We start from the raw sequence: 19732 nt of genomic DNA, 5'->3' as shown, positions 1-19732 counted from the left end.
ATCTTGGATGACGTCATTTAAAGGAACCGTCATTCAGTCGTCGGAAGATGATGCTCCACGTCGGATGTCTTGAATATGGAGCCGCTCCGCGCCGGATGGATGAAGATAGAAGATGCCGTCTGGATGAAGACTTCTGCCCGTCTGGAGGACCTCTTCTGGCCGGCTTGGATGAGGACTTCTGCCCGTCTGGAGGATCATTTCGCCCGGCTTCGTGGTGGACTTCGGCCCGGTTGGGTGAAGACTTCTCAAGGTAGGGTGATCTTCAAGGGGTTAGTGTTAGGTTTTATTAAGGGGGGATTGGGTGGGTTTTAGAGTAGGGTTGGGTGTGTGGGTGGTGGGTTTTAATGTTGGTGGGGGCTATTGTACTTTTTTTTACAGGTAAAAGAGCTGATTACTTTGGGGCAATGCCCCGCAAAAGGCCCTTTTAAGGGCTTTTCGTAATTTAGTATAGGGTAGGGCTTTTTATTATTTTGGGGGGCTTTTTTATTTTATTAGGGTGTAATTAGTTTAAAAAAACTTGTAATTATTTTATTATTTTCTGTAATTTAGTGGGGGGGTTTTGTACATTAGATAATTGTATTTAATTGTAGTTAATTGTAGTTAATGTAGGTAATTAATTTAATTATAGTGTAGTGTTAGGTGTAATTGTAACTTAGGTTAGGTTTTATTTTACAGGTACTTTTGTATTTATTTTAACTAGGAAATTATTAAATAGTTAATAACTATTTAATAACTACTCTACCTAGTTAAAATAAATACAAAGTTGCCTGTAAAATAAAAATAAACCCTAAGCTAGCTACAATGTAACTATTAGTTATATTGTAGCTATCTTAGGGTTTATTTTATAGGTATTTAGTTTTAAATAGGAATAATTTATTTCAATTTAGTTAAATTATATTTAAGTTAGGGGGTGTTAGGGTTAGTGTTAGACTTACGTTTAGGGGTTAATACATTTAATATAGTGGCGGCGGTGTAGGGGGGGTAGATTAGGGGTTAATAAATATAATGTAGGTGGCGGCAGTGTAGGGGGGGCAGATTAGGGGTTAATAAATATAATGTAGGTGGCGGCGGGGTCAGGGAGCTGCGGTTTAGGGGTTAAACACATTATTTAGTTGCGGCATGGTCCGGGAGCGGTAGTTTAGGGGTTAAACACTTTATTTAGTTGTGGCGGGGGCCGGGAGCGGCAGGATGGGGTTAATAACTTTATGTAGGTGGCGGCGGTATAGGGGCGGAAGATTATTGGTTAAAATGTATAATGTAGGTGGCGGTGGGCTCCGTGAGCAGCGGTTTAGGGGTTAATACATTTATTAGAGTTGCGGTGGACTCCGGGAGCGGCGGTTTAGGGGTTAAACAATTTATTTAGTTGCGGCAGCGTCCGGCAGCGGCGGTTTAGGGGTTACTACATTTATTAGAGTTGCGGCTGGGTCCGGGAGCAGCGGTATAGGGGTTAAACAGTATAGTACAGTGTGGGTGCTTAGTGACAGGGTACCAAGAAAGGTGAAAAAAAGCCGAAGAGCAGCGAGATCGATGACTGTTAGTTAACAACAGTCCGCTGCTCATCGCTCCGTACTTGGTGCGCAGCTTTTTGACAGCTTTTTTGATAATTTTGGAGAACGTATTCAGGTCCACGGCAGCGATGTTAGGCGATCTTAGGCGAGCGTATTGGTGCCGTCGAATGCAGGTAAGTTGACAGCTTGATAAATAGAGGCCATAATCTCAAAGTATTCAGCACCCCTGGCATTTAAAAAAAACTTTAGACAGAGACTATTCATATACCTGCTTTATGTATAGGAAATATAGGGCTTGTCTAGGCATACTAGTCTGTGTATATAATAGTACCAGGAAGCTGCTCCTATTGGCAGGTTTTGCCAATAAGTCAGAAAACAAATTTTAACATAAAAGCATAGATGTGTCATCTTAGGGTTTACCTTCAGTAGCTGACCACTGGCTGTCCCCAAAAATGCCACTCTGTTGTCACTGACGTTGGTCACACCTACGGAAGTCAATCCGATGGCCTGGAAGATGGGTGTGGCAGACAAGGGCTGTGTGATGGCTAGCGGGTGCTGGAGATGAGCAGCTCCACAATCCAACTGCTCTTCCATTAGCTGCAAAGAACAGAGAGGGCTGCGTTAAAAATGAGCGGTGAAAGATCTTTAAAACAGTGCATTTAACACTTATTAGTGACATTCGTTCATTTCAGTATAGAATCACGCGGAGCTGTAGTTTAAAGGGACAGTTTAGTCAAAATAAAACTTTAATGATTCAGGTAAGGCATGTAATTATAAACAACTTTCTAATTTACTTTTATCATCAAATTTGCTTTGTTCTCTTGGTATTCTTCATTGAAAGCTAAACCTAGGTGATCTCATATGCTAATTTCTTATCTCAGTGCATTTTGAAAGTTTTTCACAGCTAGACGGCGCTAGTTTGTCTGTGCCATATTGATAAACATTGTGCTTACTCCTGTGGAGTTATTTATGAGACAGCACTGGTTGGCTAAAATGCAAGTCTGTCAAAATAACTGAAATTAGGGGGCAGCCTGCAGAAGTTGTGTATCCTTTGTTAAAAAGCATACCTAGGTAGGCTCAGGAGCAGCAATGCACTACTGGGAGCTAGCTGCTGATTGGTGGCAACACACACATGCCTCTTGTGATTGGCTCACCAGCTATGTTTAGCTACATTGCTTGCTTTCCCACACCCATGTCTGCCCTAACTACACACCTGCATATGCTCACACGTACATATTAATACTGAATCCAAATCCTCCCTTAATCATTCAGCTTTCCCATAAATTCCACTGCTCCCCTTCATACCTCTGACTAATTTATCCTCCTCATAACCTCCAAGTCACACTTCAGATTATCAGATCATTCTATGATGGAATTTCTCTCTGTTCACATCTTTATATTAAAGGGACAGTCTACTTAAACAGTTTTATTGTTTAAAACTCTGATAAGCACAAAACTGTATTTTCTACGTATTTTCGTCTATCCATCGCTATTGTATAGTCTGTTGGTATTGGGTAGTACAGAAATATACATATGTATATTTATTTAATAGCCATATTGCGTGATGTCTCATACCGCTAACAAGATCTGTAGGAAACGCAAGATAATGGAAATATCAACCGTAATACGCAGAAAGAGCATTTAGCAATACTATTCTTAAAAGGTTTCTTTTTATTTCATACTCGCATATTTGTGATTGTAATTTACAGTACGTTTGTCTGTTTAAACAGGATTTCTTATGGCAATTGCATTGAAGTAATCAGCATTTAACTATTTGCCATTGCTTCTTGTATGTTAAAAGCAAATAAACGAGAACTATATAGAACCCATAATGAATGTGCCAATAAAAATAAAATAAAACAGAAACCCACAGACAGAGTGATAAAAATATTATCAACTGCTAAATCCCACTACTGAAAAGTCTAAATATATAATATGAACAAGTCCGTTTCAGTTCATGGTCTCACTGTCCAACGTTTAGGGGCATTAGGTCACTTCCTCTTTAAAAAAACAACAACACACTTCCATATCAACTTCAATCTATAGAAATATAGAGAAGAGGGTGCTCATTAGGGATTCATTCATTGGTTTTGAATTTTGAATGTTTGTACAACATTCTAACATTTGTTTACTGTAATTGTATATCTAATGCTCTCTTTAAATGCAATATTTGAATTATGCAATATTGGAAATAGAAACCTTTGAATTGATATATTTGTATCTATTAGGTATCAATTTACTAAATTCCCCACCACATGAACTATTGAACTTCCGAATAGTATATGTTAAATCGAATGTTAAAACGAAAGCAAGATTTAAAAAACGGAAATAACATTTGATTACTGAATTTTGATGGATTTTCATTTTTATCAACATTCGGTTGTCCAAAACGAATGATTATTCGTTCTACAAAACAAATTACACTTTCAGCACATTCGCCCATCCCTAGCACCAATAGTGTTGAATATCAATAACGCAAATGCTGCAGCGCGTCTGATCCTTGCTGTATTGATATCCTGCACTATTGACAACTGAAATCTTTTGAACAGGTTTTTTAAAAATACAGAAGTCTAGAAATCATGTTTTGTACAATCATGATTTAAAATATCCAGAACATTGTGCCGCTATCCTCTTACAGTAAATAAGAATATTATTTGGAAAAGTCAAACCTAATTCTGAACAGTGAGGGTTGGAACTTTTGGAGATATTTTAAACCTGGAAAATATGTCAGTTTAATAATTACCATATAAGAAAGTGAAATTCTTATAGAAAAGAATTTCCCACACTTTTCTTTCAGATGAAAATCTTGACAAATCTCAGTTAAAAAGAAAACGTAAAAAAAAAAAAAAAAATAGCAGTATTCTCACTGGGACCTTTTTAGGGGATGCACCGCCCAGCTGATTTTACTGAGAGCCCGGCTAAAATTTAAGCCAATTTTAAAGGGGCAGTAAACTTACAAACTAATGTTATATAATCCTGCACATAATGTAGGACTATATAACATTAGCTTACCGGCAGATTTATACACTAAAGTATTGAAGAGAAATTTTATGTAAAGGCTCCTTTTTCCAGAACACCGATCCTTGCGCTACTGAGCGGGTCTGGATTTTCCACAGCGCATCGCGGCAACACTGTCTAGTCACAGTGTGCCCGGTCGCACCATTAAAATGAATGTAGCTCGCTCCCACTCTGGTCTAGTAGCAGGAGTGAGCTACATTCATTTTAATGGCGCGACCGGGCACACTGTGACTAGACAGTGTTGCCACGATGCGCTGTGGAAAATCCAGACCCGCTCAGTAGAGCAAGGAGCGGCGTTTCGGAAAAAGGAGCTTTTACATAAAATTTCTCTGCAATACTTTAGTGTATAAATCTGCCGGTAAGCTAATTTTATATAATTCTGCATTATGTGCAGAATTATATAACATTAGTTTGCAAGTTTACTGCCCCTTTAAGCTAAAATTAGCAAATATTAAGAACGTTCATTTTTTATTTTACAAATTATCATTTCATACACTTATGCTAAACTATGCAAATAATTTGTGCTTTGGATAGCTGAAAATAATATTTGAAAATATTACACAGCCCCAACACGGCTACTTCATAATGCCACCCTGCTACTTCATAATGCCATCCGGCTACTTCATAATGCCACCCTGCTACTTCATAATGCCAACCGGCTACTTCATAATGTCACCCTGCTACTTTATAATGCCACCCTGCTACTTCATAATGCCACCCGACTACTTCATAATGCCACCCGGCTACTTCATAATGCCACCCAACTACTTCATAATGCCACCGGCTACTTCATATTGCCACCCGGCTACTTTATAAAGCCACCCAGCTACTTCATAATGCCACCCGGCTGGCAACATTTTCTGTGGAGAACACTGCATAGTATACCCACTATGCAAATATACAAATGGTATTCAGATTAACACTTATCAGGATGGTTCATTTTATACATGTAAATTATGATTTCCCTTAAGCACTACAAAAAATGCAAAACCCACAATATTTGTAATATTTTTTTCACATTATTTGCCCCATCTTTGTACCTAACCATCTCCTTTGTGAGACGCACGTTTTGTGCACAGTTCAGTAGTAATAAAATTATTTGTGCAGTGTATACTAGGGAAGGGCGAATGTGGCTACATTCAAATTCAAATGGTAGAACAAATATTTCTTTGGATATTCGTTTTACACAATCGAATATTGATAAGAACGAAAATTCTTTAAAATTAAAAAATTAAATGTTATTTTCAAATATGAATGTTATTTTTGAATTTGATTGCTATTTTCAAATTTGAATGTTGCTTTCAAATTCAAATGTTGGTATCTAATTTGAATGTTCAAAATAGTTCAATTATACGCATTCAAATTTCGAATGTGTATATTCAATATATAATGAACATTCTAAATCGAAATGGATTTGCATTATTTCAAATTAGCTTTTTAAAATATTCCAAATAGAATGTTAGAATGTTTGATAACATTTGAAAATCATTTCGAATGGACGAATGGATAAAATTTTGTTTTAAATTTCGAATAATGCAAGTACTGTATATACGCATGGCTAATTATCGTTCAAAAGGACAGTCTACTCCAGAATTGTTATTGTTTAAAAAAAAAATAGAAAATCCCTTTATTACCCATTCCCCAGTTTTGCATAACTAACACAGTTATATTAATATACTTTTTACATCTGTGATTACCTTGTATCTAAGCCTCTGCAGACTGCCCCCTTATCTCAGTGGGGGGGGGGGGGGGGGTTTCAAACATGCATTTAGCCAATCACGGGAGTGAGCACAATGTCATCTATATGGCACACATGAACTAGCACTGTCTGCTAATAAAATGATCTGAGATAAGAAGCAGTCTGCAAGGCTTAGAAACAGACAGAACTTTGGTATATTAATATAACAATGTTGGTTGTGCAAAGCTGGGAAATTTGTAGTAAAGGTGTTATCTATATTTTTAAACAACAACAAAAAATCAAGTAGACTGTACCTGTTTACTTTTGAAACTAACAGATGGAATGTTTGTGTCTGACTGATGTGTGAGATAGACACTTATAAAGACAACTCACAGTGTTATCGGTGGACAGATTTTTTTTAAATTTAGCACAAGAACATCTGTTGTTTTTTTAAACAATGAGAAACATCTTTTTAGAGCGCACTTTGAGATGTAACAGAAAAAAAATAATGTTCTTTTAAGGTGTCTGAAATAAATGAGAATCAATTGGTAAAGTAAACACCATCAGTCAGTAAGACGTGCCTCAGCACAAGGTTAATTCTATGGCATGCTGGGCAAGAAACAACTTTTCTAAAGAGATGTATTATTATTATTATTGGTTATTTGTAGAGCGCCAACAGATTCCGCAGCGCTAAGGATGTTGGCCATCGTTACTGGTTTTGATACATCAATTAGCTTCTTGCCTGTTAACTCTTGATAACCCTTTGATTGCCAGAATTGGCCTCTTGGTTTATCAGTAAGTCTATATACATGGGCAGATGTTGCACTACTGTATGTGCAGAATGTAGGACATTTTGTCTCTTCAAAGGCTGGGAAACAAGTCACTGACTAAGTTTAGAAAATGTAATCTCTCAAATGTTTTACAGAATTCCCTCTTCTCCCTAAGTCCCAGAGCATCACTGAGATTCTGTGTCCTTTGGCTGTGAACTTGAACATTTCTAGGAATTCTCCCATATCAGTATGTGCCTGTCCCCTTGCACTAAGTCATTTCCAAGTGATGAAGCCAAGATCACAGAATGGGTTAAGTGCAATATAATTAGAGCTTTGCGAAATTAATCAAACTAATGTGTTTAATTGCTAACATCTTGAATTTAGTTATTATTTAATTAAACACAACTGTGGTGCAGGAATAAATATTTCCCAATGCATACGCAGAGCCTCATTAGTGGACTGTTTTACTTTATTGAGGAGACAGTAAGGATATCATTTACCCATTCCCTGATGAAGAAAAACATGCAATTGGCTGTAGTGCATGCTTGATTATGCATTTTATGTTATAGCGACATCCTAGTGTAAATATAAAATGCTCTTTTATGTTACAACAATTTTTAAACAAATTGCATCATTTAAAAGCAGTCAGAGTTTCACTCATGAAGCACCCACATTCTGCTCCAGATAAGGGCATGGCCAGTAATTGGAGCATACTCATGTATACATACTTCTGATTGGCTCATCAGCTGTATTCTCATTTTGAATGCCACAAAAGTGCAACTTTTACTATGTGTTTAAAACCTTTGTAGGTAAAAACAAATGGTAAAAGAAAGAGACATGAATCCAATTTTTTTTCTTTCATGATTTAGAAAGGGCATGCAATTTTAAACAACTTTTCAATTTACTTCTGTTATATAATGTGCTTTATTCTCTTGATATCCTTTGTTGAAACGCATATCTAAATAGGCTCAGCAGTTCCCCATTGGTGGCTGCACATAGATGCCTTGTGTGATTGGCTCACCCATGTGCATTGCTATTTCTTCTAAAGAATGAAGCAAATTAGATAATAGAAGTAAATAGGAATGTTGTTTAAAATTGTATTCTCTAGCTGAATCATGAAAGAAATTGTTGGGTTTTATGTCCCTTTAAATAAAATGCTCTAATTAAACAGACATGAGACTCTCATTTAAAAAGGATGGTCTACACCTTAGTCATCTTAAAGTCTTACCTTAGATTAAGTTGCAAATAGCCTTCTGCGCCTTTTTCTATATCATACAGCAGGCATAGTAAAACAATTATTTTAAAATGAATATTGTTTCTAATCAATTTGAAATTGCTGCCAAGCTCTGCCCACTGATGACATCACAATCTGGGCTGCACATGGCATCCAATCACAAAAGGCTCACTAGTTGGATTTAACAGACTGTCAATGCTATTCAGAAGAGTGCCTAGTTGTAGCCCAGATTGTGATGTCATCACTGGGCGGAGCTTGGCAGCCATTTCAGAGTGGCCAGAAAAATATATATTTTAAAATAACTTTTTTTACTGTTCCTGCTGCACAATATAGAAAGGGTGCAGGAGACTATTTGCACCTTAATCTATAATAAGACTTTAAGATGACTAAGGTGTAGACTGTTCCTTTAAATACTGCAGTTTGAAGGCTTATAACTTGAATAGAATTGGGTTGAAATTTTTACCTTGGACTGAACTATAAAATCAGAAAATTTTAAGTAAAGCTGTTCTGCATCTTTTTAAAATATTAAATATTGTAGAAATATGAGAATTGAGTTGTTAGCCAATTCTATAGCCAAAACTACAGCGCTAATGTTAAATAAATCTGTCAAGAAGAAAAAGCATGTGAAACTCTGTTCCGTAGGCCTAGATATACAGTATATATTGCAAAATAACTATGCAGTGTTTTCAGTACATAATAATCATTAGTTTAAATCAATTACACCTACATATTAAATACATTGTTACGATTATTCAATATTATATCATAATCATTTCACAAATTAGAGTTGTCCTAAAAAATAAAATAAAAAAAACTTTTGGATATTTCTTTTAAAGCTTGGACTTATATATAGTTAACTGACCAAATCAGACCAACAGACCAGCCAGGTAATACAGAAAATCTAATTTGTTTATATCAACACTAAAAGTGAACAATTAATAATTCTATTTTTCTTATTTAATATAAAAACCTATTACTTTAACATAGAGTGGACTTTGAGAAACAGCAATTCTATACAGGAGGTTAAAAATTATTTTTATGTATGGTTGAAGCACAAACAAATCTCTAGATACAGTACAATCATTTGCATAAAGAGCTTGCTTGTTATCACACTTTATCTGTATCTAAGAAAGATATGCAAAAGTGTTTTTGTGCTGAATACAACTACCTTTTGGTTTTATGCTTGCAAATGTGAAGGTGTACATGGAGGTGTGTCCTTGTCAGCCAATAGAACTGTAGGAAGTAAAATTATCAGCAAGTGTACGATTAAGGCATTTACAAATGAGTTTCCAGCTAGTTTTATTGTTTGTTAAATGTTAAATTGCTGCTCTTTTATGTGCATAATGCATTGTTTAATGTCTTCTGTATGTAAAAAAATATATGCCTATAAGTACCTAGATATAACATTGAGTCATTGACCGTATGATCTCACCTTCCAGGATTTCATACGTAAGCAAATTTAATGTTATGAAATATGAGCATGAAAGAGCAGTCATCTGCTGAACTAGATTAAGGGTTACATTTCACAGTAAGTAGTCACAGACAGTTAAATGTCAATCATTTGTGTCGTATACCTCAGTCTTAGGGCTGTCACTAAATGAGTGTTTAGTAACAGATGTATATGTATGATTCTCGCAAACGAGGATAGAAAAAGGGATGCTGTAAGAATTATTCTTTATTATGATTTATTACATGCCTTGATTAGACAAAAAGCCCTAACTATGGACAAATATTCAATCTCGGTTATCTAACAGATTAAATTAATACTCATATTTATCAAATATTAGTTGACATAAATCATTTATTAATCACAACAAGATGAATACATACCTTGAGATCTGAAGATAGCAGATAACAATAGCTTCATACAAATTCAAAGCTTATATATATATTTTAAGCCAATGAAATTAAAGCATACCATAAATGAAAGGCTATCTTTATATATTTTAACTTCCTTAAAAGACTTTAAAATTTTGGCTGACATATAGAAAATACTATTTTAACTTGTTCATGCGCAGTCTATAGGGTGTTAATAATAATAAGTGTTTAGCTAGCAGTAAGTAGCAGTGTTTTGATTGACAACAGCAACTGAATGTACATATCACAGTCCTAAATACATTGTCCTTAAAAAAAACATTAACCCATTACTAAATAAATTCTGACTAATCCTATCTAAGTTAATTTCATTTATGACTCTTTATTCCATATTCTATATTTTATAAATACACATCATAAACTTAAAAGAAATAATGATTTGGCGATAGATTTATTATTTTATATCTAAATGTTTTATCTATGAAGAACATATTTAATGTGTCTTCTTAGATTATTTTATTCTAATCATGATTTTATAACTCCACAATTTGATCCTGATGGAAACAGAATGTCAGGTTCGTAACTACTGAACAGTGTTACATTTAAAGAGACGTTAAACATTCGGGATGGTAATATAAAATTATAAATCATAGGTATATAATCATGTATATATACATATATAATTCTGAAATATACGTTTATTATTTATTTTGTCCCCTTTTCCTGTAATTCCATTCTGAAATTGTGAGCATTTCAGTTCCTGTTAGAAATGGAAGTGCTGAACACTGTAATATTCCACACAGCCATTGGCTGCACACTCTAGTGACCTATTTATAACTGTCCCTAATTGGCCACGGCAGAGAAGGTAACTTAGTTACAACATGGCAGCTCCCATTGTTTTATAGACACTAAAACTTTACACTTATTTTGTCAATATTTATATATTTATAGAAAATTTTAAAAACTACATCTACTTGTTATTCTCAGACTAATGTTTTCTTTGAATGCATTATTCTATCCTGCATTTATTTAGTGTTTAATGTCCCTTTCATGCACATATTTTCTATTATGGATATAAAATCAGAGCAATTAAGCTTTAAATATATTTTGCAAGAAGGATTAGATTATGTTTTAAAGGAACATACTAAAATGAACTGTTGGCATTTACTGAAGGATGCACATTTATTGGGGTGGCACAGAAGACAGCTGGGTGCACCACTCTGTGTGTTTTTAACCCCTTATCTTAGATTACGAGTGGTGCGCTACAAGTTACGCTGGAGCAATATTGGGTTTATTGTGCATATTTGCGTGTGGAAGGAAGGATAGCTCGTATTACAATTTGAAAAAAAATGCAAACATGTGAGCGCGATCAGGATTTAAGCTACAATGATTACTGCGACCTCCGATCTCTGGTTAACTGTTACACACAAAAAAAAGGGTCACAAAACACATCACAAAAAAAACATTTAAAAGTACAGTTACACTCATAATAAGGGCTCAAAGATATGAGGTCTCAGGTGTTACAAAAAAAAAAACCAGGTTAAGGGCTTTAGCATAGATACATACATACACATGTCTAAATATAAATATATATATATATATATATATATATATATATATATATATAAAAATATATATATATATATATATATATATAAAATAAATAAATATATATTTATTTATATGTGTGTACAAATTTATTTATGTATTTACAGACATATATACAAATATAAACACATAAATACATATGTACACACGTATAGACATATATATACAGGGAGTGCAGAATTATTAGGCAAGTTGTATTTTTGAGGATTAATTTTATTATTGAACAACAACCATGTTCTCAATGAACCCAAAAAAACTCATTAATATCAAAGCTGAATAGTTTTGGAAGTAGTTTTTAGTTTGTTTTTAGTTATAGCTATTTTAGGGGGATATCTGTGTGTGCAGGTGACTATTACTGTGCATAATTATTAGGCAACTTAACAAAAAACAAATATATACCCATTTCAATTATTTATTTTTACCAGTGAAACCAATATAACATCTCAACATTCACAAATATACATTTCTGACATTCAAAAACAAAACAAGAACAAATCAGTGACCAATATAGCCACCTTTCTTTGCAAGGACACTCAAAAGCCTGCCATCCATGGATTCTGTCAGTGTTTTGATTTGTTCACCATCAACATTGCGTGCAGCAGAAACCACAGCCTCCCAGACACTGTTCAGAGAGGTGTACTGTTTCCCCTCCTTGTAAATCTCACATTTGATGATGGACCACAGGTTCTCAATGGGGTTCAGATCAGGTGAACAAGGAGGCCATGTCATTAGATTTTCTTCTTTTATACCCTTTCTTGCCAGCCACGCTGTGGAGTACTTGGACGCGTGTGATGGAGCATTGTCCTGCATGAAAATCATGTTTTTCTTGAAGGATGCAGACTTCTTCCTATACCACTGCTTGAAGAAGGTGTCTTCCAGAAAATGGCAGTAGGACTGGGAGTTGAGCTTGACTCCATCCTCAACCTGAAAAGGCCCCACAAGCTCATCTTTGATGATACCAGCCCAAACCAGTACTCCACCTCCACCTTGCTGGCATCTGAGTCGGACTGGAGCTCTCTGCCCTTTACCAATCCAGCCACGGGCCCATCCATCTGGCCCATCAAGACTCACTCTCATTTCATCAGTCCATAAAACCTTAGAAAAATCAGTCTTGAGATATTTCTTGGCCCAGTCTTGACGTTTCAGCTTGTGTGTCTTGTTCAGTGGTGGTCGTCTTTCAGCCTTTCTTACCTTGGCCATGTCTCTGAGTATTGCACACCTTGTGCTTTTGGGCACTCCAGTGATGTTACAGCTCTGAAATATGGCCAAACTGGTGGCAAGTGGCATCTTGGCAGCTGCACGCTTGACTTTTCTCAGTTCATGGGCAGTTATTTTGCGCCTTGGTTTTTCCACACGCTTCTTGCGACCCTGTTGACTATTTTGAATGAAACGCTTGATTGTTCGATGATCACGCTTCAGAAGCTTTGCAATTTTAAGAGTGATGCATCCCTCTGCAAGATATCTCACTATTTTTGACTTTTCTGAGCCTGTCAAGTCCTTCTTTTGACCCATTTTGCCAAAGGAAAGGAAGTTGCCTAATAATTATGCACACCTGATATAGGGTGTTGATGTCATTAGACCACACCCCTTCTCATTACAGAGATGCACATCACCTAATATGCTTAATTGGTAGTAGGCTTTCGAGCCTATACAGCTTGGAGTAAGACAACATGCATAAATAATTTGCCTAATAATTCTGCACTCCCTGTATATATATAAGTGCATTGGAATTGAGTAGCTGAAAACATGTAATAACATATTTATGCAATATTCATATTTAGTAAAGTGTTTAACTGTGTTTGGACTGTAATTATTTCACATTAAAATGTTTTTCACACAGGAGAATATGTTCTATGTATTCCTATATACCTATATATAATCATCTATATGTAATGATGTGTTGGGGGCAGAGCCGAGAGACTGCGATGGCCGCAGAGGTGTTGGGAGCTTGGAACGTGTGAGGCTGACAGTAGCAGGCGGCGGCCCGTGCAAGGGAGGTCAAAGACGGGATATTCGCCCGGATACCATTGACCGCAAGATCCTTCCCTCTACACCTGAACAAAACGGTGATAAAGCATCCAGAAAACAGCACTCGGGAAGCCAAGGATAAAACCATATTTACCCACATAGAGCAGACAGCTTACCTCATAAAGATTGAGGTCTTATCTGGTAAGCAGGAATTCTTACTTTTACAACTTTATTTGAAAACGACATTCATAACAAGAAACCAACAAAAACTGTGTTCATTTACCATCAAAAAACTGTTTACATTTTAATAGAACAAAATGTTCTGTGTAAACAAGTAGAGTATACTATAGCAGAGCGCCTTTTTACTACCATTGATTGCTCTTTCTTTACTATATATATATATGTTATGGGTAAAGTCAGATATTGGGTAATCCTAGGATTACCCAGGTAAAACGGACATTCCAGGGATATGAAACCTAGATTTTTTCTTTCATGATTCAGATAAAGGGGCCGAATTATCAAGCTCCGAATGGAGCACCTGGGCAGCACATGAAGTATACAAAACTTTATGCTGAAATTTCTTTGATTTGCAGCGAGTTTATGATGAGCTGAGTGCCTCCGGCTGTCCACGACATAGCTCGTTTTTGTTAATAGTGCCCTCTTAGCCAATAGCGTGCTAGTTATACAGCATAATGCCAATTAGCCCACGCTGCTATTGGCTAAGAGATGAAAATGCCACTTCATTGAAAAAATAGCCTTTTGCCGTGGGCAGCCAGAGGCTCTCATCTTGTCATAGACTCGCTGCAAATAAAGGAACTTTCAGCATTAAGTTTTTTATACTTCATGACTGTAAGTCCCCTTACTTTGTAGCACTGGTAAATCCTAGCATTATAAAAATACTAGGATTTACCATCACTTTAATATGAAGAATAACACTTATATAGTTATTGGTTTCAACAGGCGTAAACCGTAATTTCAAATTTAACAGTAAAGGTAAAGGAGCTATTTATAAACAATTTAACACACTCCAGCAGGTAAAATAGATCACTAGGAACAAATTAAAGGGGAGGGAAAAAATGACAGCACGCTGTCCATTTAACAAAAGAAAATGTAAAAAAACACTTTTACATGCAACAAAGAAAATAGTTCTCTGTTTACTTTCCTGCAAATAGAATACGCCTAACCATTGCAAAACATGAAGCAACAGCATTCTATAAAAAAATACTGTCCTATTTATGATCATGAATTAGTTTTCAGTGTATGGGTACCAGAAGAGGCAAAAAGAATTCTGAGGATGCTGTCTGTATTATGGTCTCACACCTCCCCCACCCTCAGAGCTCTCCAGGATTTGCAGCCACAGATGTTTCCAGTTGTGAATATGGATCAGGGACTGTAACTCACAACCTCCCACCCCTAGTGCTGCAGCTGTCTGTAGAACCTGCCTGTCACCCAGAACGCAGACGACAGAAGACCACCAGCAACCCGGGAGCCTGCTTCAGTAAAGGACACTGAATGTTCATATAACTAATTAACATGGTAGACTTAATGAGAGCAAATGTGACCAAATGCATTAGGCTATTTAAAACAGGTCAGGGACATGATAAATGGGAAATTGGATATCCCTAGCTTCATTTCTCACTTGGCAGTGGACTTCTGTGCAAAGAGTGCATGTGATTTGCCCACGCGATCAGTGCCAGCTGGGTGTGTTTGCCCTTTGTGTAATCCTAGGAATCTCCTTGTGGGACACGTAGGCCCTGCAGTTAGAAAGTAAGAATACTCTCCCTGCACTAAACATTACTAGACCCTACAATCATTTACTACAAAGTGCACACACTAACCCTGCAGTATTTAATGATTAGTACAAGGTGTACACACTACCCCTGCAGTATTCAGTGATCAGTACAAGGTGCACACACTAACCCTGCAGCATTCAGTAATCAGTGCACACACTAACCCTGCAGTATTCAGTGCACACACTAACCCTGCAGCATTCAGTGCACACACTAACCCTGCAGCATTCAGTAATCAGTGCACACACTAACCCTGCAGTATTCAGTGATCAGTACAAGGTGCACACACTAACCCTGCAGTATTCAGTGATCAGTACAAGGTGCACACGCTAACCCTGCAGCATTCAGCAATCAGTGCACACACTAACCCTGAAGTATTCAGTGATCAGTACCAGGTGCACACACTGACCCTGTACTATTCAGTGATCAGTACAAGGTGCACACACTAATCCTGCAGTAGTTAATGATCAGAACAAAGTGTGCACACTAACCCTGCAGTAGTTAATGATCAGAACAAAGTGCGCACACTAACCCTGCTGTATTCAGTGAACAGTACAAGGTGCACACACTTACCCCACAATATCCTGTGACCGGTACTAAGTGCACACACTGACCCTGCAATAGTCAGTGAACAGTACAAGATGCACACACTAACCCTGCAGTATTTAGTGCACAGTACTGGGTGCACACACTAACCATGCAGCATTCAGCGACCAGTACAAGGTGCACACACTAACCCTGCAGTACTCAGTGATCAGTACATGGTGCACACACTAACCCTACAGTATATAGATTGAGTACACGGATTGTGCAGTTTCACTGTGATCAGTACAAGATGTGCACAGTGACCCTGCAGTATCCAGTGATCAGTACAAGGTGCACACACTGACCCTGTAATATTCAGTGATCAGTACCAGTTGTGCACACACTGCCCCTTCAATATCCAGTGCTGAATACAAGTTGTGCACACTGATCAATCAGTATCCCGGTGATTAGTACAAGATGTGTGAACTGACCCTGCAGTATCCCAGTGATCAGCACAAAGTGTGCACACACTGGCCCTGCAGTATCCTGTAACCAGCATAGCTTGTGCACACACTGGCCCTTCAGTATCCTGTGATCAGTATAGGTTGTGCACACACTGACCCTGCAGTATCCTGTGATCAGTATAGGTTGTGCACACACTGACCCTGCAGTATCCTGTGATCAGTATAGGTTGTGCACACACTGACCCTGCAGTATTCTGTGATAAGTACAAGTTGTGCACACACTGACCCTGCAGTATCCTGTGATCAGTATAAGTTGTGCACACACTGACCCTGCAGTACCCTGTGATCAGTATAAGTTGTGCACACACTGACCCTGCAGTATCCTGTGATCAGTATAAGTTGTGCACACACTGACCCTGCAGTATCCTGTGATCAGTATAAGATGTGCACACACTGACCCTGCAGTATCCTGTGATCAGTATAAGATGTGCACACACTGACCCTGCAGTATCCTGTGATCAGTATAAGATGTGCACACACTGACCCTGCAGTATCCTGTAATCAGTATAAGATGTGCACACACTGACCCTGCAGTATCCTGTGATTAGTATAAGTTCTGCACACACTGACCCTGCAGTATCCTGTGATCAGTATAAGTTGTGCAAATGTGCACACACTGACCCTGCAGTATCCTGTGATCAGTATAAGTTGTGCACACACTGACCCTGCAGTATCCTGTGACCAGTATAGGTTGTGCACACACTGACCCTGCAGTATCCTGTGATCAGTATAAGTTGTGCACACACTGACCCTGCAGTATCCTGTGATCAGTATAGGTTGGGTACACACTGACCCTGCAGTATCCTGTGATCAGTATAGGTTGTGCATACACTGACACTGCAGTATCATGTGATCAGTATAGGTTGTGCACACACTGACCCTGCAGTATCATGTGATCAGTATAGGATGTGCACACACTGACCCTGCAGTATCCTGTGACCAGTATAGGTTGTGCACAAACTGACCCTGCAGTATCCTGTGACCAGTGTAGGTTGTGCACACACTGACCCTGCAGTATCCTGTGACCAGTATAGGTTGTGCACACACTGACCCTGCAGTATCCTGTGATCAGTATAGGTTGTGCACACACTGGCCCTGCAGTATCCTGTGACCAGCATAGGTTGTGCACACACTGGCCCTGCAGTACCCTGTGACTAGTATAGGTTGTGCACACACTGACCCTGCAGTATCCTGTGACCAGTATAAGTTGTGCACACACTGACCCTGCAGTATCCTGTGATCAGTATAGGTTGTGCACACACTGACCCTGCAGTATCCTGTGACCAGTATAGGTTGTGCACACACTGACCCTGCAGTATCCTGTGATCAGTATAAGTTGTGCACACACTAACCCTGCAGTATCCTGTGATCAGTATAGGTTGGGTACACTACACACTGACCCTGCAGTATCCTGTGATCAGTATAGGTTGTGCATACACTGACCCTGCAGTATCCTGTGATCAGTATAGGTTGTGCACACACTGACCCTGTAGTATCCTGTGACCAGTATAGGTTGTGCACAAACTGACCCTGCAGTATCCTGTGACCAGTATAGGTTGTGCACACACTGACCCTGCAGTAACCTGTGACCAGAATAGGTTGTGCACACACTGACCCTGCAGTATCCTGTGATCAGTATAGGTTGTGCACACACTGGCCCTGCAGTATCCTGTGACCAGCATAGGTTGTGCACACACTGGCCCTGCAGTACCCTGTGACTAGTATAGGTTGTGCACACACTGACCCTGCAGTATCCTGTGACCAGTATAAGTTGTGCACACACTGACCCTGCAGTATCCTGTGATCAGTATAGGTTGTGCACACACTGACCCTGCAGTATCCTGTGATCAGTATAGGTTGTGCAAACACTGACCCTGCAGTATCCTGTGACCAGTATACATTGTGCACACACTGACCCTGCAGTATCCTGTAATTAGTATAGGTTGTGCACACACTGACCCTGCAGTATCCTGTGATCAGTATAGGTTGTGCACACACTGACCCTGCAGCATCCTGTGATCAGTATAAGTTGTGCACACACTGACCCTGCAATATCCTGTGATTAGTATAGGTTGTGCACACACTGACCCTGCAGTATCCTGTGATCAGTATAGGTTGTGCAAACACTGACCCTGCAGTATCCTGTGACCAGTATACATTGTGCACACACTGACCCTGCAGTATCCTGTGATTAGTATAGGTTGTGCACACACTGACCCTGCAGTATCCTGTGATCAGTATAGGTTGTGCACACACTGACCCTGCAGTATCCTGTGACCAGTATAAGTTGTGCACACACTGACCCTGCAATATCCTGTGATTAGTATAGGTTGTGCACACACTGACCCTGCAGTATCCTGTGATCAGTATAGGTTGTGCAAACACTGACCCTGCAGTATCCTGTGACCAGTATACATTGTGCACACACTGACCCTGCAGTATCCTGTGATTAGTATAGGTTGTGCACACACTGACCCTGCAGTATCCTGTGATCAGTATAGGTTGTGCACACACTGACCCTGCAGCATTCTGTGATCAGTATAAGTTGTGCACACACTGACCATGCAGTATCCTGTGATCAGTATAAGTTGTGCACACACTGACCCTGCAGTATCCTGTGATCAGTATAAGTTGTGCACACACTGACCCTGCAGTATCCTGTGACCAGTATAGGTTGTGCACACACTAACCCTGCAGTATCCTGTGACCAGTATAGGTTGTGCACACACTGACACTGCAGTATCCTGTGACCAGTATATGCCATGTACACACTGACCCTACAGTATCCTGTGATCAGTATAAGTTGTGCACACACTGACCCTGCAGTATCCTGTGAACAGGATAAAATGTGCACACACTGACCCTGCAGTATCCTGTGACCAGTATAAGTTGTGCACACACTGACCCTGCAGTATCCTGTTACCAGTATAGGTTGTGCACACACTGACCCTGCAGTATCCTGTGACCAGTATAAGTTGTGCACACACTGACCCTGCAGTATCCTGTGACCAGTATAAGTTGTGCACACACTGACCCTGCAGTATCCTGTGAACAGGATAAAATGTGCACACACTGACCCTGCAGTATCCTGTGACCAGTATAAGTTGTGCACACACTGACCCTGCAGTATCCTGTTACCAGTATAGGTTGTGCACACACTGACCCTGCAGTATCCTGTGACCAGTATAAGTTGTGCACACACTGACCCTGCAGTATCCTGTGACCAGTATAAGTTGTGCACACACTGATCCTGCAGTATCCTGTTACCAGTATAGGTTGTGCACACACTGACCC

At 38.6% G+C, this 19732-nt stretch overlaps 1 protein-coding gene across 1 annotated transcript in view; it reads right to left on the bottom strand.

Moving 5' to 3' along the window:
* PLXND1 (plexin D1) overlaps positions 1 to 19732 on the bottom strand; it is a 185276-nt gene that overhangs the window by 148230 nt on the left and 17314 nt on the right. Inside the window, exon 2 of the mRNA XM_053720768.1 lies at positions 1929 to 2105. Coding sequence (XP_053576743.1) covers positions 1929 to 2105 — 177 coding nt within the window. The remainder of the gene's footprint in view (positions 1 to 1928; positions 2106 to 19732) is intronic.

Source organism: Bombina bombina, chromosome 7 (genome assembly GCF_027579735.1).
Source record: "Bombina bombina isolate aBomBom1 chromosome 7, aBomBom1.pri, whole genome shotgun sequence".
NCBI classification, from domain to species: Eukaryota; Metazoa; Chordata; class Amphibia; order Anura; family Bombinatoridae; genus Bombina; species Bombina bombina.
The sequence above is the reverse complement of the archived record's forward strand: the minus strand, read 5'-3'. Positions and strand labels throughout refer to the sequence as shown.